Here is a 27,549-nt window from a genome sequence, read left to right on the forward strand (position 1 = left end):
GGGACAAAGGACCCTTTTTCTTTCCCTCCAGCTAACTTTGTCTTGCTAGCTTTGCAATGTGGCAGGTCCCAGGGGTTCCCTCCTCCTGTGATTTTGTGTTCTCAGTATTACAAAAGTCCATCTGCTTTGTGGGGTGACAGTTAAACTGCCATTAGGAGGATGTAAGATACTATCGCGGGCTGGTTAATGGGAAACGGTTTTGCAGATGGACTCGCCGCTCTTCCCCTTTTGCAAACAGAAAATGCTTCGCCTGCTTCATCTGCTTAAGGTGAACGCGTGGGTTTATTTCGCTGCCTATTTGCTCTGTTAGCGTGCAGTGGAAGAGAGGAACCCCCAGCCTGGCGTGTAACATCCGAGGGGAGCGGGCAGCAGTGGGCAGGAGGGCAGAGAAAGGTTCCAGCATGGGGGGGCTGAATGGTGCCTGTTCCAGCCTCCCGCCGCAGGTTACCAAAGCCTGTCCCGCAGGGCAGAGCTTCAAAGCACGGTCACGCTGTAGGGCAGCCGTTTCCTGTTTTGTTTAACAGCTGCTCTGGAGGAGGCGGGTTGTGACCGTGGTTTTTCTGTGCCCTCTCTGCTGGGAAGCGCGCAGGGTAACCTGGAGTAGCAGATGTTAAGAAGCCAGATCATTTCCATTTTTCTAGAGCAGAAGTCAAGGCACGCTTACGGGACGAAAAGGATGAAGGAAAACGACTTAAGGCCAGGCTGTGCCCTCATCACACAAGGGTGAAGCACTTCTCTTTGTTTCCACACTTAGCAAAGCTCTTACCAGGTCTGGACAAGGTCCAGCTTTTTGCTATTACTTGCTTTCCAGGCAGGTGTACAGCAGCAGTCTCACCTGCCTGCGATGCAGAAGGCACCCTTTGATCTCCAGGTACTCCCCATCCTGTGGAGCAAAAGCTGGGTCTCAGCAGGCACCTGCGCGTGCTCAGAGGCCAGACCCCGCAGGATGAGCGCCCGGACCCCGCAGGATGAGCACCCGGACCCCGCAGGATGAGCACCCGGACCCCGCAGGATTGCAGCAATGCACGTCCTGAGCAGGGCCAGGTGGGACGTGTGCTGCCAGCAGTACGTCTCTGAGTCGGAGCAGCGTGTGATGATGCCGCAAGCGTGGGGCAGCTCCCTGTCACCGCATCCTGTTCAGCGCAGGGCTCGAAAGCATCCTCTTGGGTCAGAAGCATTTTACCACTCTCGTTTGATTTAAGTGCTATCCCGTCAGATTAGCTCTGCTCCTACAGGGCACCAGCTTTTCTGTCTTAATGGATAAACCCCTGTCAGCCAGATCATGTCTGTCTTGAACTCGCAAAATAACCCACCAGAAGGCAACGAGGGCTCAGATAAGCTCTGAGTTCAAAGGGGCACATTGGGCTTAAAAGTCTCAGCGTGCCTGATCGTGACTTCAACCTGGGGTGGGGACAGCAAGTGCCCAAGATGACTGGAGCAGGGCAAGGTCGCCACACTTGAGAGAGAGAGAAATAGGTTTGTAGGTACAGCCCCGGCTGCTGGCACGGCACAGGCTCCTGCAAGGGGCATGTGGCGAAGTCAGAAACTGCTTTAACGTTTTGCCATGGATTTAAAAAATCGAAACAATCATAACGCATATCTCCTAATAAAAGATAATATAGAAAGAAAAGCAACTACATCAGCTTCTTTGATTGTTATACCCATATTAATGTATAATGCATGCATACACCTACACACACAGAGACATATGTCTTTGTGCACATAATTACAGGTTGTTGTATAAAGATTGCAGGTGCTTCTATTTTAACGCTGTATTACAGTATCTTGAATTCAACACAGAAGTCACCCCAGCTTGATTCTCATTGTTCACCTCACCTCGGATCACCCTCTTTCCCTCCTCCAGAAGCTCATGGGACAGGGCAGATGATTTGACAGTCAACTGCATAAAGCAACTACTGTCCTAAGCGTCATCTTTCCAGAAGCATGTTCTGGGATGCAGGTATGGCCCACCGTGTGCACGTTGTGTCTCCCCACAGATCACTGGTCTTTCCATGCTCCACTTTTCAGATCTGCAGGGGCCAGATTCTGCTGCCGGGGACTCAGGCGTGAACCAGCGGGGCTCTGCTCTCCCTTTCCCTGCTGCAGGCAGGAGGTTACTCGAGGTAATTCAACAGGATTTCAGTGGAAATACCCGGGGTGACATGAGTGCAAATGCAACGCAGGAGAGAAGGTCCACGCTTGCATGGGTACAACCGCGATTAATATTTGGCTGCCGTGCTTCAGAGCGTGCGTCAAGATGCAATTTGGCTGCTGGATGTGCTGCCAGGGTGTTTCTGCCATCCATCTCTGGTTTCAGGTCAAGCAGCTCTCTGGCTCTCGGTTTTCACACTCCCCTTGTTGCTCTTTGTACAACAACATGACCACGAATTGCTCCAGCTAATTAACAGTTAAAAGACAATGTCTCAGTCCCCGGACCAACCCATGGATTTGAGCAAAGCTTTCCTGAGAAGCAAGGGCAGCTACAGCTATGAACACCCGAACCCCGTGTCATTAGAGTGTGCACCCGGGAGCACAGCACTTCCCCTTGTTTTCCTTTCGAGGGCCTCGAGCAATGCTTTTTCTTAGTCATCACTCAGGATGCTTCAGAGTGGACAGACGGCATTTTTCAAGTGGAGGTGGGATGAATGAAATCAAATATTTGATTAAATTTGAACTAAAATAGTTTGTCTAATCAGACTGTCTTCCTCTGACGTCTGTCTGTCCATGAAATACAAACTACAAAGTGGCAAACAGCAGCTCCGGACTTAAAACTCGAGTCCCTCCCTAACAGAGTGACCGTCCTGTTCAGCAGAGAGTTCGCTGGGTTCCCAGGGCTTTATTGAAGGTTTGGTGCAATAACAAAAATAGCTTCTTTGCTTCTTTTGAAGACTTTAGTATCCTGCAAAACACCTCATTCTCTGAGTAGCTTTACACCTTCGGAACTGGGGTCCTATGGATAGAACCCCCCAAAACCTCCCGTGCAGAGGGGATGTGTAATGTTACCGATACAGCAGCGTGGGTGGCTCCTTACCCAGCCGGGGCCAGCTGCTGGTAACAAGACCCTTGTGTTTGTCGACCAGAGATCTCATTTCTGGCAGACCTGTGCATCACAGAAGGCAGACTTGTACACAAGCTATAAATCATCAGGTCTTTTCCTTCACTACCTTTTGCATATAAGGTAATAGCAGTCCTACTGTCTTCTGACAATGCAGTAATTTATCGTTTGACAGTGGCCTAATGAAAACCCTGCTGTGTGCTGTGCTTCTCACTGGAATTTGAGAATTGACGTTACAAAGAAGTCCTTCCTCGACCTTTCCCTCTTGGCCACTCCTGCAAATTACAGTGTCTTCATTTTAATGAGCTCAGAGGATTGGGGAGTTGCAAGAAAAAAAAATCAGCTTCAAAAATACCTAGCCTCCTCTTGTGAATATGTCAGGACATGTTTTTAGATAGAGTTCTCTTACCTGAACAGGCTTGTGCTCTCCTTATTCTGTGATTTCTCCAGCTGAGCTATTTCTTGGCTCTAGCCTATGATTTATGATGCAAGGCCATGTTTACTTTGCATGAGGTATGTTGCAACATATAGACCAGATCTTCAGCTGGTATACATCACCCCAGTCTTTGCCCCCCTCTCTATCGCTTCTGCCATCAAATCTGGATGGCAAACCCTGGGGCACCTGTCTGTGTGTGTGGCTGGACACATACATAAACACACACGTGCATGTTTGCAATATATATAGCTCTTTGCAAGGCTTCCAGGAGCTGGGTCTAAACTGACAACGCAATCATACATGCAAAGTGGAAGAAAACACACTTAATGGAAATGACAGTAAGAACAGGACAAGGTCAGGAGATGCTGATTTCAGGGCTTTCCTCTTTCCCAAAGGTAGATGGAGGGGTGCCTGGAGCTGCACGATTCCCACCCGCGGGTCCGTTCCTTGGCCGTGTGGGCCCTGAACTGTGCCCACACGTAGGGATGAACCACGGGTGACGTGGGGACAGAGCCCAGCTCCTGGAAGTGCTGCAGTCCCGTGCTCACGCTGCCTGGGATGGGACTTCTGCTTCAGGGCCAGGCGACTGCTGCTTTTCTAGGGGTGATGGTTTGTGACTACGTACCCGCTGGCCGCAGGGTTTGTAAAGGAAAACAAAGTATTTGTCGGCAGTTGAAAAAACGCAGCTGAATGTGGGGTTTTTACCAAAAAGTTTCAAAACTGGCCACGCATCTTGTTGCCTTTCAGGATATTGAAAATTTTCCATATTTTACCTTTTTTTGTTGAGTGAGATGATTTCTTCCAGAACTGGTGTTATGGGGTCAATCAGATTTCAAGCCCAAGCTCGTGGCTATGGAAACACTCCTCCTCTCTTTTACCAACCTGAGTGCCTGATGAGAAATCCAGTCTGGCTTCACAGCCAAGGGAGAGGGATGGGTACCTCCAGAGGAAATTCAGATCTTAGTTGGATTTTGTTTCTCCTGAGAGAAAGCTGAGAGCATGAGGCACTTCATTTGGATGCTTAAGGTTCGGTGGGAAGAATGCAGGTTTGGTCTCTACTGTAGGTTTTGGGTTTCTGGTCCTGGAGGTGATGTGAGCACAGCTGTGAGACCCCTCCCTGTCTTAGAAAATATTTGCTGTGTGAACTATACATTAGAATTTGTATAGGCTCGGATGTTGTGTAAATAATAGTCTTTTGTAGTAATACACATACACTATCTTGCATGGATATTTATTTAGTACCAGGACGGAAAGCTTGGAAGAGAAGCATGTTTGCAAAGGGCTGTAATGGCAAATGTTTCCTTCTCCTGTCGATGTGCAGCACATAATGGAAGCCAATATATAACTGAGAATCTGTAGGAAAGGGAATTTATTCTATCAATGCCAAATACACATACAAAACAGTATGGGTCTATATTTTTATTTGCAGAGTTTATTAGCACAAATAATGGTGAGGTGAACAAAAAATCAACCATAGTGAACATAACATAAAATAAACCATACTGAAATATGGGAGAAGTGTCAGTAAACCTTTCCTTGCTGCTTTTATCCGACATTCGTGCTGAGCACTCCCAAACCAAGACTGAACAGTTCAGCTACAAGGAGAGCCAAGGAGGACAAGATAGTGATTATTGTTTATGAAATCAGGGTAAAATCTGGATGGGGCAGCCGTATGGAAACGTGGACGTCGCTATATGAAGGGATGAATGGGTATATATAAAATTCCCTTAGGACTTAAATCACAACAGGAGCCTTGCAACGATGCTGCCCCAGGACGGGATTGCTCTGCACAGAGCAGGACCTGCCATCAGCCAAGGGGTTCTTTGATTAAGGACAGCTCTAGCCTACGCTGGGCTTAGCCCATTTTTAATAACAAAAAAGAAGAGCTTCACTATCTCACCTGCAGGGCAGCAGAAGACAGGGCTCACTCCTGTTCCAGCATAAGAGAAGTGACTGCAATTTCCTTGATCGTGTCAAAAAAAGTTTGCCATAGCTGACAGTTTCTGGCTGTGGCCTCTCTGGGGAGCTGGGTGTTGTTTTTCCAAGTGGGATGGTTAATAGATACCAGCTCTGCCACTTTTTATAAAATGAGGAAAACAGCTGCAGTTTTTACAGTCAGGTAGCTAAGCGTGCTCGTCCCCGAGTAGGAATATTGTGTTATGCTCACCTAGCTGTGGCGCAGTAAAAATTATACACGCCTCGTCTCCCCAGGGATTTTACAGCTATGGAGCTGAGGCACGTTAATTATCCTGCCGTCAAAACAAACCATTCTCCTGCACTGAGGACAAAGCCGCTGCTCGGAGCTGGCCTCAGGAGCTGGAATAACAGGGGCGATGCGAGGTCAGGGCTGGAGGTGAGCTGGCAGAGCTCTCTGGGGCAGGCATGCAGAGTGGCTGCCCACGTTCCCACGTGTTTAGCTCAAGCTCAGGCTACGTCCCCTGCTATCATGCCCATTTTTGACAACAAAAAAAGCACAGCTTCGCTACCTCCTCTGCTTGAACACTGGAGGAAGGATGGGCATCGTCCCATTCCCCTCCAAGCTGGGATCTCTTTCCAGCATGCAAAAATTTCCAGTTGGCATAGACACACCATAGCCCACGCTGCGACCAGCCCTTTTTCGGCAGCCGAGCGCACGGTGTTTGTGTGAGGGTCAGACTGGGAACCCCAGCTGGGAGCCAGTCCTCACAAAGCTTCAAAACCAGTAGCAGATGACTGGGATGGAGTCCCAGGTGGGCTGATCGGTCCTTCACAGGTACTAAGACTGAAGCGGTGATGAGCAGAGCTGGTGTCTTCACGACGCTGTTCTCCATCCCTCCTGCATCAAACCCTAATTGCAGTGGGTAAATGGTGACCAAGACGGAGACTCTGAATTGCTTGGTTTGTGTTTTTACATTTCAGTATAAAAAGCGGGATTTGGGATGTAAAGCTGTGCAGCTAAGCAGCCAGAATAAAGACTCAGAGGGCAGCGCTGGCTGACACCCTGGAGTCACAGCTCTCGAGACCGGCTGAGGATCTGCCCTTCAAGCTGAGCAGGACGGCTGGTTCATTCCTGTCGTGCCATGTTTGGCGCTGAGCGCAGGACTGCTTTCGGAGGCAGGCACGTTTATCACCCGCAGCAAAGTTTAATGGAGAGCCAACCTTTTTGGCAGCTTTTTATTGCAGGGAGGGGAGAGGGTTTGTGTGAACTGGATTTGTGAGGGCAGTCGTACAAATATTTGTTCTCTGCTCCTTAGCAGCAAAGGGATGAGTACAAACAACATCTCCATTTAAGGTCCCACTCGTTACAAAAGACTTGATCCAATCTGGGGTTTGTTATAGACCTCTGGCTCGTTTTGTAGGTTGTGTAATGTGTAGCTCAGCCCCCGTTCCATAGCACTGACTAGAGGCAAGAGTCTTGACAGAGCGACGCTGCGAGGATGGAAATCCTCCCGCACGGGGAATAGCTTTAGTCTGGGCAGTGGCTGTAAAAAGGGCACCTTTGGGATCCTCAGTCACTAGTACAACTCCATCCGTATCTAGTGATCGCAAGCATCCATCTGCACCCCGTGAACGCAAGATCTAGCCACAAGCATCCAAGCAACGGCATACCTGGTGCAGGTGGTTATCTACCCAGTGAGACTTGGCTGCTCCAGGCAGTCACTCCATCGGAAGATACTGTTCTTACTATAGGGATAAAAAATTCACTGCACAAGTTAGATTAGGACTCTGCAAATGCCCCAGGATCAGATCAGATTATCAGGACTGCAGTTTATAAGACCTTCCCCTCCTAGCTTGGATTAAACCTTATTGAAAAGTAAAGAGAAAATGAAATACAGTGAACATAGTCTATCCAGTGGTTTATTATGGCATTAAATACTGTGCCATATTAGACATATACAGAAAGATTAAGCCAGAGCTGACTTTAACTCCGGTGCTCCCAAATGTTAAGGCCTTTGATTTTGCAACTTTAGTACTATTCTTTTATGCTGTAACTAGAGAGATTTTGTGCTTAAACATGTTTATATATAAGCCACCCCTTGTGTGGTGGAGGACAGGTCTCTGCTGTGCCTGTAGGAAAACGGTAATAAAAGTAACAGTTTGAACAAACTGTCTTGGATGATTTCAAACCCCAAAACATTTAGCCTTAATTTCCTTTAGTTATTTCATATTGGACTTATATCATCACTGTAATTTGATATTAGTATTTTTGAAGTTTAAGTACAGGAACATTTCTGGCAGTTGTTTTTAGTAAGTTCCCCATTAATGTCTACTTAACTGGAGACAGAAAGAGTCGAGCACACATTTAATTATGGAGATGTCTGCATGGTAGCATAAAATCTCAAACGAAAAAGAAACACTCTTTTAATATGAATAATCTGGAGATTTAAAAGTATCAGTCATCTTTAAATAGCAATATATGGATGACTAAAAGCAGCACTAAAGCCTATTGTACTATCCAGCCGGTAGTTTAACAACCATTTGTTTTAACCTTCCACGTCGCAGGCATGCAAGTGGAGTCACAGTGGACCCCTCAGTCTGGACAGGATGAATGGCACCGTCCAAAGGTTGGGCATCTGCTCCCCAGAACTCCAGAACAGGAGGAGAGAGACGGGCTGCTCCACGGTATCCCCCGTCCTCTGCCGAGGGGCATCTTTCCTCGAAGGAGATTCCCTCCTTTTAGCCTGGAAGGGCACTACAGGTCTTTTAAATAGTTAACGTTAGTCCAAATGTATGTGATACAGCTCTACTGCCAAAATGTGGGAATTTGGATTGCCACTGAAAAACTGAAATGTGCCTTTAGAAAATTCTGATGCATCTTTGGTCATTTTCACTGAAACCTCCACAGAGTTTTTCCCAGGGCCAAGGGAGCTGATAGCTTTGGGGTTCTGTTCTACAATTTAAAAAGCTAGTATTTAACTAAAATACTATGACAAGACTCCAGTAAAATTACAAAGAATTGGTAGCAATTCAGAAACGGACGTTCCCATTTACATGAGATGTGAGGCCGTTTGCAATGAGTCCCGTACAGTCGCTAACAGCGGTGTGGGGCACAGTTGCCAGCCGAGGGCACGGGCAGGTGCCACCACGGTGGTTAGCTGTGTGACACACGTACCGCCGGCACACGACGGGCCAGCAGCAGTGCGCCTTCCCCATCCGCGCTCTCACACCAGGGCGGCATCTCGCCCCGTAATTTATAGAATTGATCCTGCTAAAAACAAACAGAAGGGAGGAGAGTGCCGTGACCTCAGCCAGGAGGAATGGCCCAAGCACAGCGCAGGAATCCCTGGGCTTTGATCCGATGCCAGCACCACGTCCCTGCCGCTGGGGAAGCTACTGAGGAAACAGCGTGGCCTTCCTCCAAGGCTCTGGGTTCTGTTCCCAAAAATGTGGCCTTGCAATTTTGCATCCACGAGGAACAGCTACGAAGGTTGTAATGTCCAGTGCAGCAGGGAGGTAGGGCCCGGTGAGGATTCCCGCTTCCCTCTGGATAACCAGCAGCAGCTCAGAAGGGACAGCCCAGGAAAGGAGCAGTTTCTGAAAAGCCATGCTCTGTACACACAGACATCTCTATTTCAGCTCTTCATCAGACATCTTGTCTGTTTATTTCTTGAGTTTGTTAAACCAACTTATCTTCTCCTTGTAAATATTGCTATTGAGCTGCAAAACCCCGGAGGACAGGAATTTGCCGTCTGAGGTCCAATCTCAAAGAGCGGCTTGAGGGACTCCTGTGCCCCTCCGGATTGTTGTTCATCCACTCACTGTCCAACTGGCTCCTAAAAACCTCCCAATTATCAGTGGGTTTTTTCCCCTTTAGGCCTTCCAGCAGTTACGTGATGGGTCAGAGTCTCATCGGTGTAAGACCAGTCACTCAGTTGCATCACTGGAACGCTGTAGACTTTCATCCACCACAGCAGAAAGAGAAGTCGGGTCAGAGTCTGTTTGCCAACATATCCCTTCCACCAAAGATAACACAATTTATAACTCTATCTCACGGGCAGGGTGAAAATTAACTGGATGATGGAGGCAAGGCCTCACAAAGGTTGCCAATAGCAGTAACGTTTGTTTTGCAATCACTCTGCCAGCCGAGTAGACAAATTTGCGCCGGAATCAAACCTCTTGATGCCTCTGTCCCTTGCAAGCCCTCTAACCTCTCAGCAACTTGGCCTGTCCACCAGTAACTACACGGAACAGACCAAGAGCTGCCGGTCGTCCAGAAGGGACGTTGTGAAACACAGCTCCCTTTAGGCTTTGTAACACACCACAACCAAGAGAAAGAGCGTTTGGGCTTTTGTCCTTGAGTGCCACAGAAACACTGGAAAACAAAGTCTCTCAACATATCAGGGGAATTGCAAGTCAGACAATCCCCCGGCTCTTCTTGTCCCCGCCAGCCCCTCCGCTCCCTCTTTCCAAGGCTAACAGGCGGTGTTTAGATTGGGAGATACGGTAGGGACAGCGTGGCTGGTGTTTGTTGGGCTCTAGTAAAGAACATATTCGTTTTGCTTCTCAGTTATATTTGTAAACATTTGCAAGCAATAGAGAAAAATGGATTCATGTTTTATTAAGTCTGTTTACAAAACCTAGAAGACCTGAGATAATGCTGTGCACTGGAGTATAGATGTTTTCTCTCTTTCCAAATGTATTTAAGAAACCTAAAAAAACCCAAAAAACTAACAAGCTGGCAGCAAGATGCTTTGTGAGAACGCCCCGCGCGTTGCTGGCAGGAAGGGCAAAGTGAGTTCCCAGGCTGCGGGGCTCCGGGCAGCCCCTGCCAGGGATGCTGAGCCCATGGGCAGCCGGGGTTTCGCCCGCGCAGGGCAGTCAGGCACCTCTGCAATTTAACTGACTTCCATTCATCTTGATCTTTTACTCCTATATTTGTTTTTTGCTAAACTATTGAGAAAACTAGGTACCACTTTAAGCTAAAAAAAATTTAAAAATTATATAATTAAAGCAAACTTATCTTAAAAATCTCAAAATGCGAGACTATCCAATCAGAGTAAAATTTCAACCATTTAACCACTGACAAGAAATCAATTTCTTTTCTTTTGCTGAATATGTTTAAAATCTCTATGCAGTCCAAATGGGATGTGGAAATCATTTCCTCTCAGATGACAAACGACGGGCTAAATTCCACCCCCTCCCTTCACTTTGGGCTTGACCTACAGCTGATAGGAAACAATGAGAGTCTTTCCGTTAACTTAAATGGATTTTATGTCAGACCCATTAAGTAACAGCTTCTTTCACTTCATTGATTGTGATGTCAAAAATGAGGTATTAAGAGTGATTACAGATGGCAGACACATTCATAGAGCAAAAACCCAATGGTGGGAAATAAAAAGGAGGGTAAAAGTTTTTGCATGTCAATGCAAAACATTGATTAAAGATGGTCCGCTTTGCCTGTGGAAAGGGATTTAAACATGGAACTGGTTTGTTCTGGCTTTAGTATAAGTGTGAACATTTTTCATTTACTTTTGAAAAGGCAAAAATTTGTGGATATATAAAATATTGGGGCCAAAGAGAAATGATTTATTCTGCATGGGTAACACGTTGCTAAAAAAAAATCTTCAAAAGCCTCCACTTTGGAGGCTTAGTGTGGATGCCAAAATCCAACATCTGTGAGAGGGCAATTAATGCTCTTTTTTTTCCAGGAGTGGAGTGCAGCTGGTGGTGATACTTTCCTTTGCAGACCCCAATAATGAGACCCCATCAGTGCAACTGGAGGATGGGGTGGGAGCCTCGGTCTCCTAGGATCTACTGACACTGAAAGCAGATATTGTTTAATACAGTTAGAGTAATTCTTTATTGTCTATTGTAGACATCCTAAAGGCAGGCTACAACATAGAATCTCATGACTATGATTCCTTTGGTTTAAGAAACTCAACTATAACCAGCAGGTTAAAATCCCCGATCATCTTTTTTACGGTGCCATTACTAAAAGCCAAAAACCCCTGACATTTGTTAATTCTAAACAAGCCTTGAATTCTGGTACCTTTATGACTAAAGCCTCCCAAAGGAAATGCTACGGAATCAACATCTGAAAGCAGGGTATTTCTGTATTTTTCAAAGTAAAAGTTCTCTGCATTCATTAACAGACTTGATTCATCTGATGACTCAGAATTTGTGCAGCTGGTCCAAGGCCGGTACGGAGACTGATAAGTGCTGCTTTTCTCTCCTTCTTCTCTAAAGACGCGATCTTGTCTCAGTTATACAAAGCACCTCCTGCCCTTGTGTCAACTTCTTCCTCTAAGGAGAAGGTTGAATGCGTGACGTGCAACAAGGAGGAATTTGATTTTTCACTCCAACAGAAAGTTCTCTTTGTAACAAATAAATCAGTGTGATCCTATGAGAAAATGTTACGGATTGAAATACTTCTGAGGTACATCATGAATCCAGATGAACCCAAGTTTGCTAATCAAAAGAAGGAAAAAAAAATCAGTGTTTTTGAAACAGTCTCAACAAGTATAATAGAAGATGTGCTTTTAGGATCGAGTATGCCATGGGATCTTAGCAACTTTCAAAAAAAGACCTTTCATATTTTCCTTTGTTTGAAAAGATAGATTAATATTGAATTTTATCTTCTTTGGCTTTCTCAATATACATTTTGAAATCTATGTAATTTTGTTTATTACTGGAAATGCAATACATGGCAGGACTGTTATTGGATACACAGACCAAATGACTGCAAAATAATTTTTCTCCATTATTTTCCTGAAGATGCAATTAAACTTCATTAGTCACATAGATAATCCAATTATAATTTCATGTCTGTCTCTTGTTCAGGAGCTTAAACCTCATTGATCTGAGTCCCTAAATCAGTGAGCAACCAACACACGTTCTCTCTGCATTTTGGTTTAAGTTTTCTAAACAATCGGAACTTACATTTTCTATGGCATATTTAGGTTTTATTTTTATTAGAAAATTCCAGGCTCACACCAAATTTTACAATGTTAATAACTGAGCCATTGCTTTCAAAGGGGTTCAATGGCTCAGTTCACAGATTATTTAAATAGTCAAATAATTTTAAAACATCACTCTCTTCTGAGAGTTTATAGCTATACTCCTCATTTCCCATTAACTGCTCTCGTATTAAAGATTCCTATCAACTTGAAGTACTTTTGTATCATTCCCCAAGGAATTATTATTCCCAACTGTTTATTGCCCCCACAAAATCCTGTGGGTTTGTGGCCATGAAAAATACACTTTTCTCAGAAATACTGACAAAAGAGAAACCTTCAGCAGAATTTGAAATTTCATTATCTAGCCTAATCTAATCTAGTACATGGCCCATCCCTCTACAATCACTGGTTTTACTTGCAGTAAGTCTCCTCTATTGCATTACTAGGTAACGCTTAATCGCATTGCAGGTTTAATGCTGGCAGCAAGAGCGCTGGGACGTGGGGTCAGTGTTTATGTTTCAACGTTTCCACTGCGAGTGGCTGTACATGCCAAGGAGCCAGCCCTTCTTAGATACCTGCGTCACCCTGGAAAAGTTGTCTAGGCCAGAACTAATTCCATTAGTGTTTGGAAAGCTATTTATAAGCCTGCCTTCAGTGGGATGACCTTATTAATTAGATTGGGGGAAGGCTGAGGGAGGAAGAGGTACTCATTTCACAAGACCACTGACATGCGTTTCAGTAAGAAATGCTTCTCCTTCACACTATGCTCAAAAAAGACTTTTAGATAAAGCAGAAATCTGGGCCGGTTTGCAGCAAGAAAAAAAAAAAAAGCTACATCCTTGCTGCCTGCAGGACCTTCGTCCTGGTTCAGACCCAGAACATAACATTTTACAGGGTAGCTCTGCTGCCACGTGTCCTCGGATGCGCTAAGAAAGCCCAAGCCCTTCTCTGAGGGGCTCTGGGTTGATTTGCCCACTTGATCTGTACCGCAGAGACGTTTGAGGACATGCTAAGAGGGAGCACAACCTCAAACTTTCCCCAGTGCCCCAGAGCACCCCACAGCTCAGGCTTAAGCGTGAGCTTGTGCCCAAAGTGGAGCATGCAGCACTTTATCTTGGGCTCACCTGAGACCTATTGCTGTCCTGGTCTGACAGTCCATGTTATTGCAAGACTGCTTTTTGTATTAGAAACCTGAAAAAGAAATAGAATTTTCTTCAAAAGTTGCATCAGGAAGTTATGTTTTTCCAGTCAAGAAGATCTTTTTTAGAATGTATTTCTATGATAGCCACACACACACACGTCTGAAGCAGGCACTCGGGTACAACCACGCTTACTTCAGAACGTGTTCTCTAAATCTAAGGAAGGAAAGAACTTTACCTCTAAATCTTCTATATCAAACCTCAGAGAAACCACCACCTGCCTCCATTAACATGTACACCCCTAACAGAGGAAGGCTAGATCCTCATATTCTGTTTGTTATAAAGTCAAAAGAAGACAGAAGGGTTATTTTTCCTCCACCCTTATTTACCAGAAATGCTTGATTTATTCTCCCGTGTAGACTGGGAGTGGAGAGGAGTTTCACCTGTCAAACTTGTTTCCCGTGCCTCATTAAGGGCCCCGTGCTGCTCAGCTTGTCTCCCTGCTCCATTAAATCGGCCAAGAGCTTCCTGAGCCACAGCATGCTGCCCTGCTGCCTCCGAAGGCAGCCTGTCACCACTGGCAATGCCAGAAAGTACCTGGGAACATTAGTTAGCAACGTCTTGTCACCGATACATCCATTTTGGCAACCGTAGAGCTGCTTCTGAACGTTTGCTTCTCTGTTATCTGTTTAACAAATCAGGAGACTAGTTATTGTGCAGGCTTATAATGAGAACTTGTCTGTGCCAAACAGCTAGAATAAACTCAGCTTTTGTGTGAGATGGTTAATTTTATTAATATAACCTCTGATAGAATTTCGGTCACCACTGGCATCTCGTGTGGCACTTGAAATTTCACCATGGGTGGGGAAAAGGAAGCTTTCAGCAAGTCCTGCCTATTTGTTTGATAGATCTCTGCAACCCAAGACAATTTTGCAATGCAGTGAAAACTGCCATTACTATAACTACAGACCCCGCTTTTGTGTCCCTATTTGCGTAATCCTATAAAGGCATTTGATGTCTGATTCAGAAACTACGTATGTCTGTGTGTCAATTTAATGCTTATAAATAGTACAGTACAAACTCCTCCATCCCTAGACAAGTAGATAGTGCCCATGAAGGACTGGCAGGAGCTTCTGCACAGGTAAAATTTGACCTAGAAATAATAAGGACAAACCACATAGCTCATGTGCTCATTGACTTCACTGCCAAGACTGTCAAGAATTGCAATTAGTAAGAGATTTGCTATGCAAACACCTATTAGGTGTCAAATGGGCGTCTCATAGGTATCAAACTGGGATTGCCTAGTTCATTTTGGACCATCCATTTTACAAACACCTCACAGCCCTGATCAGAACTAAATTCTCTTTGGCCATTTTAAAAATAATAGGTTCAATTTCTTATTCAGAAGCCCTTGGTTGTTCATTTTCAATAGATTTGCTCCTTCCTCCAAATGCACTACATGATGGTGCTCCACAGCAGGGCTGCATTCAGTAAGGAAAGTTCTTCCATCTTCTTGGAACCCTGACTCATCTCTTAAAATATATTTCTGGCTGAGCCCACTATGATAGAATTCTAGTCTTGAGAACATTTTTTAATCAAATGGACATTGGGTATTTGAAGGAGGTTTTTTTCTTTCATACTTTGTAAATAAGAGTAATCAAACTAATAAGGTTTTTGCTTCCTTAATTTTGTATGCTTAATGCCAATTTTTTGGATTTAGATTTACTAGTTACTTGGCCCATAATAGGGGTTTCTGTTCTTGTGATTTCTTTTTACAGGCATTCTGATTCATTAGATCATAAAAAGCAATTACAGAGATGAGTTCAACAAGAGTCACTGGTACTAAAACCATGTTATTGGTCAGGACCGCTTTAACAATATCTATGCTGAGTAATTTAGTGGTCACCTTAAGAGACATAGACGTTCCATTCAGAATCTTCCAGTCTCAGCACTGCTTCACGATGGTTGATGGTCTTCTTAACCTGATTCTTCTCAGTCAAGCTTCATGGTTTGAATGTTACCGTCTTTCATTCAAAATAAACAAGGTTTTTTTAACTGTATCTTGAATCTGTAAGTCTTTGATGCTCCAGCAACAGGAAGCTACACCAAATGTTGTTTTAAAGATCTCACAATCTGTGACCACAGAACAAAGGTGGAAAAAACAGGCTTTGAAAACTGTGAGGAGAAAAACTCTCCGTGACACATTTCCTGGTAGAGTGTAGATCACATGTGAAAGGCAGCATGGAAGGAAATAAAAATGAGAGTGGCTTGGGGAGAGACAGAAGAAAGAGTCAAAGAGGAGCAGAGGGAGTGAGAGAAGGTGGAGACAAAACGCAATGCCTCTGTGGGCACCTTTGAAGGTCTCAGCAGATTCACTTTACAGGAGTCAGTCCAGCTCCTTCCCAGAAGCACAAAGAAGCCAGCCTTCCAGTCATGGTGCCCATAGTGTCAGACATTCCTCAGCATTTTTACAGCCTGAAAGAGTGAATTATTGGGGCAGTCCCAGAGGAATGCAAGGATGGGCGTGTGGTATTGCAAAGGAAGGTAGCTGCGCCACCACAAGTTCTACCTCAAAATAAAGCCACGCTATTAGGATACTACTGAAGCTTCAGATGTTTAAATGCAGCCATGCATGTGGCTGGGTTCTTAAGTGCTGTCCTCAAGCTTTGCTCCTTTTGGATTAACAGATAACGTAAGCAATATGAAACTTTATTAGCAGTGACACTGTTAAATCAAATGACAGATTGTACCAATTTATTAACGGTGATACCTCACTGAGATTAATGGAAGTATGTCTTATGGAACTAGCTTGGCTGTGCAGCTCAGGTGCTTTCCTTCCCAGCAACAAGCTCTACCCTCCCCTTTGAGCAAAGCTGAGCACCAACTCTCTGCAGTGATCTTCTAGCCCAGCCCCAGCCATCCTTGCAGCAAGCCCCTGTTGGAGACCACCATCTACAATTTGTACCTTATTCCATCCTGAAACTAGAGAGACCGAGGGGCAAGCAAGTCTTGCTGTGGCAATTTACAAAGCTGTTACCACCTAACCGTTTGTTTGCTCCTGGCATGGAGGAAGACTTAATAAAAGGGACTGAAGGCCATGTAAAGTCAGATTTAGCCTGACAGCCAAGTCAGGATGCTCACGCTTCCCTCTGCTGCCTGGGGTGGAGGTGGTTACCTGGCAGAGGTGGCACGTTCAGCTGGGGAGGGGACTTGGGAACCATGGCAGCAGCAGTCGGCAGATCCCATCTGTCTCTGTCCTACCATAAAAAATGTTGATGCCGGATATAGTTTATTTGTCTAAACTGGTGGTTTGCTTTGGTGTGCCTATACTAATTGTTTTTATTGAGGGCTGGAACTGTTCAAGATCCCATTGTAAACAAGATCTTAGATTAGAAGACAAGCTTGAATCAAACTTCATATTCTCCTAATTCATGCCATGATTTGTACTATACAAGGCAACACCACATTCATCTCACACGATTCACAATCTCTTCACTCACATAAAATAACCCTTGCTTGGAAAAGTTTGGTTTGAGTAAATAAGATTATGGATTACAGCTGGGGCAACAAGGGAGACAGCTAGCCAGGTCATCACAAGCAGTCTAGCCACTGCAACCTTGATTTAGAGTGGAGAAAGTTATTCCATGGGCAGCTTTATGGGACAGCAGAGCCACGGCTTCACCAGAGCAGCTCTTTGCCGTGCTGTCCTGTGTGACGCCGGGCAGGCCCCCGTGGGCCAGGGCCTGTGCCACAGCTCAGAGCCCCGCGCCTCGCTCAGCCTACGCCAAGCCCCTTGTGGAGGGGCTCTTTCAGCTTCTACAGTTTAAAAGTGAGGCATGTTGAAATCTGCTATCCGCTTATTTGGGTGAACCTGTTGAGACGATGGCAATTCAACCACCACCTCCTGTCGCTCGGTGCCGATAAATCGCAGCCACCCCTCCCAGGGCCGCGGGGGATGAGGTGCAGTCCCCGGCCCTCGGGCAGCCCGCAGCCCCCGACATTGCTGCTGTTGCTGCTGCTGTTGTTTCCTCGGCTCCGGCCACTCTCGGCGCGACCCCGCGGCCAGGCCGCAGCTCCCGGTCCCCGCCCGGCGTTTCCACTGCGAGCCCCCATCTCCCGGGGGAGAGGTGGTCGCCGCGGGGGGCCGGCCCCCGCCAGCAGCCGTTGTCCCCCTTCGCCGAGGCGGTGCCTCCGCCATGCCATCTCACCGCGCCGCCGCCATCCGCCCCGCGCCCTCCCGCCATTGCCGCGGTGGGGGCGGGCCGCGGCGGGCCTGGCCGCTGTGGGCGGGCAGGGGCGGAGGGAAGCGCGGGCCGGGCGGGCTGAGAGGAGCCGAGAGGCCGGTTAAAGCGGCCGCCTGCAGCCGCCTGTCCGGCTCCCGCGTCTCACCGACGGACGGCGCCGGCCGTTGCTGCGCGCCGCGGAGGCTCGCACGCCAATGAGGGCGCGGACTCCGGCCCTCGCCGCCTCAGGAGCCGCCCGCAACCTCCCGTCCCGACCCCCCGCCTGCCGCCCGGCTGGGGCGGGCGGCCCGGACCCATGCGGCGGCTCCAGGAGAGGTTCAGGAGGTGAGGTCGCCCCCTCCCCCGGCGAGGATCCCCCCCCTTCCTTCGCGGCGGTTCCCGGGTGGGGCCGTCCTCCGGCGGGACCGTGCCGTCCCGCTCCCCCCGGCTGCCCTGAGGGATGGGACCCCCCGGCCGCCCCCGCGCTTCCCTCACGGCCGGGCAGGCGCGCTGGGGCTGGGGGCCCCGGGCGGTCGCGATGGAGCCCGGGGTGGTGTGAGGGTTGCGGGTCTGGGGTGGGGGTACCCGAGATTGTCGCGTTCCCCCACCCGATGTCGCCTGTCCCCGTGCGGCCCCGCTGCTGAGGGACCAGCCGCCACCCCCGTGGCCGAGGGCCCGCGGCATCGCCGGTGCCGGGCGGGGAGAGCAGAGCCGTCCCGCCGAGGCGTGGAGGGCGCGGGGAGGGGGGTCTTCTGCGTGTCTTTTGTTGTGTTTTTTTTTTTTTTTTTCTTTCTTCTCCCCCTTTTAAATGGGTGAAGGTTCACGCATCCGGGCGTGTGTCACAGCCCCGGCCGCGCTGCCGCCCCCCGCCGTGCCTCCTGTGGAGCCCGACCTGTGGCTCCGGAGGCTTGCTGCCCGCCGCAGGGCTGGGCTGCCCCGGCTCCTCCGGCTCCGTGCCCCTCAGCAGAGCGCTGGTGCTGCTCTTCCTTCAGGCGCCTCTCAGGGCGGATTGAAGATGCTGCTCGTATTCACGAGGGTCGGTTGGGTAACAGTGCGATGGAGGTTCTTGGGTAAACATGCATATATGTGGGCTTTAGGTACTTAATTGCTGAAAGTCCAGATGCAAGGCCAATAACTGTTGAGTGACAGTCTATCTCCCAGATAAGACCAGTTTCTACGATGGTTTCCCTCAGCAGGTACACCGCTGTATGGCTGCCCTTCTCCTCTTTCATCAACTTGCTCAAGAAACCAAAGCCTAAGTATTAAAAGGGAAATAAAATTGAAAGAGAGAAAAATATCAGACCTGGTTTCTGTACTAGCCCACACCTAGACTGTTAGCTGGCTGGTGCCTTACCCCTGAGCTCAGATGTGCTGCAGCACCTGATGCGGCTTGTGTTCGCTTCCCACTCTTCACTTGAAACTTTGCCTTTTGTACTTGATAGAAGGTTGAGGTGTCTTTTGGGAGGTCAGTGGGATGCACGGATGCTGTTTTCCATGACCTAATCTATGTATGATACCACAGTTGTTATTGGATTCTCAGAGTATTGCAGATTGCATTTTATCTGTAGTATCGTGCTGATACATGAACCTTTACACAGCATGTGATTTCACTGATATTTCCAAATAAGCGGTCTGCTTCTGTACTGCTTTGAATTATTTCTGTGACTCAGTTGTTCAGTGATAATAAAGATTGTGTGAACAGTTACAAACCACAACTAGATATTTTCTAATCCAGGAAGGAAGATGCCTCATCCAGAGGAACATGGCTCTATTTTTAACTGAATGGACTGAATTTGTAAAGAGGAAATATCTGCCGATTTGGTCAAAGAAAACAAGCTTTTTATAAACCTATTTGTGTCTCTTCAAAATCTTATTTAAATGGTCATCATGAAAATGTAATACTGATCTATTTTGACCTGCTCGTGATTTTTGTTTTGTTTTTCCTCTTGAAAACAAAGATCCTAGGTAGCATAAAAATTGCTTCAGTATCTAAATATGTAACCCCATTTAATGTATGCTACTGCTGGTTTTGTGGAGTTATCCCCACCTTGTTGCAGTTTCTCATATGCTGTTATTTGTGGCTTACTAGGTCTAAATGGCCTCTCCTGCTGCTGGAAAGCACAAGAAAAAAAAGACACAAAAAAGGGTAATGTGCTTTTAAGCTGGTAAAAGGAAGTATGAGGCCTTTTGAGCTGCATAAAGGAAATGTACTTCCTGAAAAGGCTAAAAAATCCAGATCTTTGAGGCTATTATCAGTGCTTGCTGTTTTTACTGACATTTTACTTAATGCTTCAAAGCATAATTCATTCAGCAGATGGGAACTGAGAATAGGGCAAGATTTGAAAGGTGCTTTTTTCTTCTGCAGTTTTGGGTATAAGCTTGCTGTGATACCAAGCAAATGCTGTAGAAATATATGCAATAGATTTTGGATTCTGTAATTTATTTTTCTAAGCTGGATTTGCATGCAAAGACAAAGCATTAAGAACCCTCAGATTTTCTTCCTCCTTTCTCTCCCAAATACTATGATCTCTTAATTCTGGAATAACTATGAAACATACAGTGTTTACTATTCGGACATGAACAGGAACTTGAGACCAGGGGTCTCTCACAAAGAATGGATTAGTCCGTATGTTTAACACTTTAAATATTTGAAGCGTTTCAAGATCAGAACTCAAGCAGCGTAAAGAGAGGGGCATGAGTTTCTTCTCTCTTGTTTTAAATGGTCATATGTCTTTCTCAATACCCCTTTTCCACTTATATTGGGAATGTGCTCATCAAGGAAGGTTGTTTGCATGCTGCGAAGTTATGAAGCTTTGATTTCCTTGGCCTCAAGTAGCTCTTGAGCCTTAAGAATACATTTAAATGGTGAAAATAAACTCGTAACTCAGTTCAGTGCAAAAGCATTCTGCTGTCATGGCTGGCTGCAAGTAGTTATTAGTCTGATAATTTTAGAAATTTAAAATTGTGATATTGAAGGAGTTAATATTTTTATATTGGAGACTTTGGATTGTCAGTATCTTAAATGGTAAAGTACTTATGCATTCTTGTGAGATAATGCTGCATATCCCCTGATTAAATTATTCCAGATTCACTAGAGTGCCTATTATAGAATACATTAGAGATTTGTTAGAGAGTCAAAAGGCTTCACTTAAAGATGTTTCCTGGCCCAGTTCAGTGGGACCTTATCTGACTGTCCTGCATTTGGTAATATCCTTAATGGTTGTGTTAGAGAGCCTTTATTTAGGTGTAAACAGCATCTGAATGCTGTATATCATGTTTCCACTTTTAGGAAGATGAGATTATATTACTCACAATTATCTTTTTCAGAAGAGGCAAACTTGACCTGTAGCTAGGAGGAAAAACAATGTCCCTGTGTTGCAGTATTCACGTGGCAGAAAACAAAAGGCATCCGTTGGTGGTGGTGGTGTGGGGTTTATTTATTTATCTTTAAGAAAGAACAGAACAGTTTTTGCCTCTAGATTGTGAATAAGTCTGCAACCAAATTCCTCTGCCTTCATATTGCAATGTCACGTGTATATGTAACTACAGGAGTATATGACTGACTTTTCTAACAGTATGTGTCAGAAGAATTTTTCCTGGTTTTATGAGTACTTCAGTGTAGTATCGCAAAGCAGCTATTTTCAAGCGTCAGGTCTGTTTCTTATGGCATTAGACACAAACTGTCAAACTGGCAATGAAACAAACTCAAGAAGCATTGGCTGGGATTATTGCCCTATTCAACCACTTTTTAAATGTTCCTTCCTCTACAAGTCTTCCTGATAACATTTATAAATAGTATTATAAAAAGGCCTAGGGAAATAGCAGAAGCTTTGCTTTACTGAAAGTTTACTGTGAGTAGTGACCTGAGCACGTGTGCTCCAGCATTTGTTGCCTGGGTCTTGCAGCCTGTTGCAGTTGGTGCTTTGCAGAGAGGAGAGGTGCAGGCGTGTCAAGCGTACAGCAAAGTTAGACACTGCAGTGGTGGGAGATCCTTTTCTTTAAGGGAGAGGTAACGTCTAACTCTTCCCCTCCTGCCAAAACACACTGGTGGTGGTGGTATTAGGATAAACATGTAGGTGAAGTGTTGCTAACGGTGGTGTTCTGCTAGAACTCTCTTTGGTGGAAGAAAAGCAAGTTCCAGCTGTTGCGGGAGTCCAGTAAAGCTTTCTGTTCAACAGCCATGTTACTAACCTTTTTTTTTGTTGTTTTACAACAAATAATCAGAATTTAAGTATTTCTTTTTTAAAAAAATTTGAAATGTTTTATAAGTGTGAAGTGTTCTGAAACCTAATGCTTGCCTGTTTTGCCAGCCTACAGTTACCACACAGATGAATGAATATTTGCATCGTTCCTGTGCTGGCACAAACAAGGGGGAAAACCCCAACCCTTTGTGTAGATAACAGAAAGGATAGCTTTGTTAATGTGTTTATGTTCTGTTTTACTGCTTATAACACTGTCTTTAAATTAGTAAGAATGAGAGGTCCTAATAATAAATGAACTTTCCTGAAGTGTGTTCATAATTCTGCCTAAAATCTATTAGCCCAGGCTCTGTTGTGACTGCTTTAGAAAGATCCAGTATCTTTTCTACTAAATAAATATGAATGAAAAGGAAAAAAATTAAAAGTAATCATCTAATGGATAATAGAAGGTCCAATTAGCAGGCTACATTCAACTATTTATAGATTTTTAGGTGATCATAGTATCTTCTATAGAAAACAACAGAACAACAAAAATTATAAAGCTAATACTGAGGGTAAACTTATCCCTTTGGGTTCTTTAGTTGTTGGGGTTTTTTTTATCTCCCACTTCTTGTGAGACCTCCAAGGTACCACCATGGCCTTTGCAGAAATGTAATAATATTCTAGACGTAATCAGTAAAAGGTTTCTCATTACCTTGAATTTATAGAGTCTAATCCTGGTCACTCAACTGAGCCAACAGATGCTTTTATTTTTAAATGTTTTCCTAACTTGGAAGCAGAACTGAGTAAACTGAATGTTCCCTCTTTAGAGGATGTGGAGATGGTCTTCAGCAGCTGTTGAAGAGCTGTACACACTGTGCAACAAAATAATTTTCCAAATGTTTTTCGAGCCTGTGTATATGACTACAATGTCATTATCCTCCTGGAGATGAGAGCACTGACAAAAGAATCACCATTTTTTTTAACAATATATTAACTGCTGTGGAATTATTCATGTGCTAACAACCATTTATACTCCGTGTCTGTGAATGAAATTCACATTTTCCTTACCCTTTATAAGAGTTGAAACTGTTTTTTGAAATTGCCACAGTTTGGAGAGAGATTATGACACTGTATTATTTTATCAATGCTGTTAAATTTTCATATATCCATTTAGAAAAAAATGGTTTTCTTGACTGATTTGTTAAGTGATTTGTAAAGCAATATCCCAGAAACCTGGAACAGCTTACTCAAACTGTAAGATTCTGGTTGGGGTTTTTTTGGTTTGGTTGGTTTGGCCAATTTGAGATCAGCCAATATTTTATGGATGTCAGAAAAATAGGACCAGTTTTGACCTAAACTAGGAGGCACATGCGGGAGCACCAAAGCATTTTTTTTTAACAAGCTCTTTATGTAAATCGGGCTAACAAAGCTGCTCTCCATTCTGAACATACAGACATGTTCTGTGTTTGTTGTGAAACTGTTCCTGGCTCGTTGGATACCTGACTAATTGTCAATGCATAGTTTTATAATAGTCTGGAGTAAACTGGAATTTATTAGTGAAAGAGAATCACTTTTATATGATAGTAGGCTGTGCTGGGATAACGTACACGGTACAGTAGTTGTAGTTCATAACTTTTATTTTGACTGTCTGGTTGCATATAAATGCGTGCTGTCCTTTAGAGGGTTTTATACACAGATTTAAACTGTGTAATTTCACAGAAACAACTCAAGTGTTTGGGGTTTTTTTGAATAGCTAAATGCAACATTTGTATTGGCAAGTTCTTCTAAAACTTTCCCAAGTTTCATCACACTTGGTTTGACTTGTATAGGCTGTGTTTGGTGTGATCATTTGTTTGTTAGGTAATGTTTGAAAATTCTTAGAGAAAAAGGTAGACTGTCTATGGTAAGCCTCTTGAAAATTTTCTTTTTCAGAGTTAACCATTAGGGTCTCCTTTCATCCCTGCCTAGCTTGGGTCTTAGTTACAGGCAGAAGATAGCATTAGCCTCAAAGAAAAATCTAAGCCATCTAACAATCCAAACACGAATATTGCTTGCTATAGGAATTGAAAAGTCAATGTTCCAGGTATTATAGAACTCAAATATTGTTGTAACCCTTGGCACCTATGATGAAGTCCACATTTCAAGAGTTCATGTTATGGAATTTAAATAGGAAATAGTTCATTCTTTATCCAGCCAAGCTGTAGGAAAAGAGGGGGCTTGACTGCTGTATGCCAAGTCTTGATTAAAGATAACCATCCACTGTGAGAGGCAGTCACAGAAATTTATGTAACATATGTTTCTGTTTAGAGAACTTGCAGTTTAAATAAGTTACTTCTAACGTGTCTGTACTTAAAATTTTAACACTACTAAGTTGTAGATATTCCTTCATGATACTCCAAAGAGATGGTTTATTAACTTTCCTAAAAATACTTCTTAATTACTTAACAGGTTCATGAACCACCCAGCTCCAGCAAACAGCCGCTACAAACCCACTTGCTATGAACATGCTGCTAACTGTTACACACATGCAGTAAGTACATTTCCTTATTTATTTATTTTTTTAACCCAGATGTTTTGATAATTTTTTCGTGGGTTTGGATGGCTAAATACTTACCTTTGCCTGAGCGTATTCATATTTACAGCCTCTCTGGTTTTGTTAGATAAGCTTCAGCTATTACAGTCCAGAAAATCTAATGTTAATTAGGTGGCCGGTAGTCACCGGTCCCTGGTCTGAATCTCCAGGAGCTCCAGATGCTTCGTAAGATTCCTTTTCACCAAAGTAAGTTACATGTCTTTAGATGGTTTTCCTCTGTCCCAGTGAGAGGATGACTATGGTAAAGTGAATATAGGTCTACACTAGTTAGTCTTGCAAGGCAGAGTTCCCAGCACTGTGCTCACATAGTATTGTGTGAATAGTATACTGGAAGTATAAGAAAGATTTATTCAAGTTAGAAGTGGAAGGCTTCATAAGACTATCATGTGGGTATTAGAAGAGCTAGAATGGCTTAGTTCTGATACTTCATATCTATGAATGGATTCTTTGAGAAATCTGTTAGTTGGAAAGAGGCACTAATAATGTGGACAGCCCTACTAAAAAATCCTAGTCTGTCCTTGTTTTCATAATGCAAGGATCCATACAAGATTTGACTACATGATATATACAAAATAAGGAAAGCAGTCCCTTTTTTTTTTCCTTAGTAATTGGGAAGTTTAATTTGTTGTCTGGCACTTTGTAAAGGACTTAAAAATGTGTGTGTTTGTTTTTAAGATAGCATTTGCCCTTTTCTAGAAGCAGCTTGTGCTTCTCCGCAATCCATTGTTTAACTCCAAATATCTGAAGTATGTTTGACTTTGTCCTCAGTCTCTTATCTCCAGTGTGTCTGAGTGAGCTACAGATATGAACGCTCAAGGTAGTGCATGGGACTCTTTAAGTTCTAAAAAAACCCTCTGTTCTTAAAGATCCTTTGCGTATATTTTATAAATAACCAACGTACAGCTCTGTATTGCTGGTAAATACAGAATCACTTTGGTTTACATATAGAAAAGCTAACTGAAGCTTATGTGTTTTTAAGCCAAAGGTCTCATGTACAGCATTATGTAAATATATGCTTATTTGTCTAGAGAATGAAGCAACATTCTGTTAGTTAGGACAAATATGTAGTTTATCTCATTATCCTTGTACAAATCCTGTTTACTCTGGCCAAAAAGTTAGATTTCAAAATATCTGGCAGAAGTTGCTGTACTCCTTAGCAATTCTAGCCTTCATCTAGTGGAAAAACAGGCATGTCTTATTCCTGCCTGTTAGCAGTAGGTTACAGCCAAGATGTCATCAGTATTTTCTGGTATGCCGCTGTTTCCGGTGAAGCTGTCTAATTACTTTCTGGACAGTCAAGCTATGTGCTAAAACCTACCACGAACTGTTAACAACTTTGGGATAGGCAATATTAACATACCTTTTGGAAGAAAATAAAGTGTAGTATGATAGTGGGATTCTTATGCCTTAAATAAAATTGTACGCAATAAATAACTTTTAATCAAAATACAAAGCCTTGAAATTGGGATCTAATCTGGAAAAGCACAGTGGATTATGCAGAAGAAGCTGGGGGAGACACTTGCTTCTCTTCTGTGTTACAGACTGTTTTACTAAATGTTAGAAGGTCAAGTGGTTGGGTCTTTGCTGCTAGATTACAGTACGAGTTTTCAATTAGACATTGATGTAACTTCTACAAAACAGAGTTTAGCAATGGTTCTTCGTATATTTTTTTTCAAACCTTTATTCATAATTCAGAAGGTAGTCAACTTGTATTTTATGAGCATGGCTGTATTCCTCAGTAGGTGTCCTGTCTGTTTTTTTACTTAAAAATACACAGTAGTCAGTTTAGGCAGCTGCTTACGAAAAAAAAAAGGGGGGAGGGGATACAGAATGCCATGCATAGTTTTTTGTTACAATACTTAAAAGCTAACTTTGTGTAGCATAGTAAGGTATCTTCAAACTTCTAACTAGTAAGGCTATTTAAAATGTGATTTTTTTTTTTTTTTTTTTTTTAGCTTTAAAGGAAGCACTGACTTGTCTTTAGACACTAGGAAACAGGAAGGGCAGCTAAGCAGTTGAATACAGAGACAGAAGAGACTGCTCTCTGGTTAGAGGAACAGGAAGGAAATGGTGTATAAGAGAAGCAGGAGTTGTAAGAATTTGAGTTGTAAGATAAGCTAAGTCTGAGGGGAGGGATGGCTCTTTCATCATGAAACTCTCTAGTGTTTATCAGACAAAAGATATGCTCTGTTGTATTAAAACCTCAGAATTTAGACATGACTTGCTTTATACTGCTCTAAAAGTTTCTTCCGACTGCCTTAAAAGGAGGAACTATTCTTAAAATAAGTTACCATTTCTATTCTAGTCTTGGTTTGTGCAGTGTGTGGGAAAAAGAAGTATAAATATTTAAAAAATGAGGATTGGAGCATTTAGCAGGCCATTTGAGCATGGAAGAACGGGTCATCAAAATTTCAGAGGGGCTCTTATGATGAAAATTTCTCCATTCTAACTGACTGATACTAGCAGTTTCTCTGCACTCTGTGTATTGCACAACCCAAGTTGCCAGTAGGCTTCCCACTCCACGATGCTTGTCTCCTTATTTGAGAAGAGGAGATTGATGAGTAAGGAGACGCTGTACTTGGCTTCAGGATGACGCTCCTGGAGCAGGCAGCTCAAGATGGACACACTCCTTCATGGTTCCCTCTAAGTGTCACCTGTGAATTTGGCAGCTTTGTTGATCTTTCCATTGGCTTCCTTTCCACAGAGGGAGCATAGGGACTTATTAGTATTTCCCTCCCAATGAATGGCACATGAGATGGCAACAATAACACCATGCTTTGCTGCAGCGGCTTGTGCATCACAGGTCATTGTGGCTGACTACATAGCCTGCATGGCCTTGTGTGCAGAGAAAATAACTTAATTTGGTGTGAATGTTATGTACAAAAGCAACATTTTTAACAGATTTTTAAACCTCTTACAGGAGAGATTTGTCTACAGAAATACGGAAAGAATACAGATAAAATACTGCCCAATGTACTAGTATCCTAAGCAATCCTGGATAGATGGAAGATATGGGATCCTTTGCTATAAGTTAGTAACCAGAGAG

The 27,549-nt window shown here is 44.2% G+C and overlaps 1 protein-coding gene across 2 annotated transcripts in view; it reads left to right on the forward strand.

Moving 5' to 3' along the window:
• The window catches only part of MMD (monocyte to macrophage differentiation associated), a 45,957-nt gene that overhangs the window by 9,001 nt on the left and 9,407 nt on the right, over nt 1-27,549 (forward strand). The window contains exons 1-2 of one of the 2 annotated variants that reach the window (XM_054846252.1): nt 17,771-18,074; nt 24,359-24,440. In XM_054846252.1, coding sequence (XP_054702227.1) covers nt 18,046-18,074; nt 24,359-24,440 — 111 coding nt within the window. In that variant the 5' untranslated portion in view covers nt 17,771-18,045. Of the gene's footprint in view, nt 1-17,770; nt 18,075-24,358; nt 24,441-27,549 lie in introns of those variants that run through there. The other variant, XM_054846251.1, reaches the window with a different exon arrangement.

Source organism: Grus americana, chromosome 18 (genome assembly GCF_028858705.1).
Source record: "Grus americana isolate bGruAme1 chromosome 18, bGruAme1.mat, whole genome shotgun sequence".
Lineage (NCBI taxonomy): Eukaryota > Metazoa > Chordata > Aves > Gruiformes > Gruidae > Grus > Grus americana.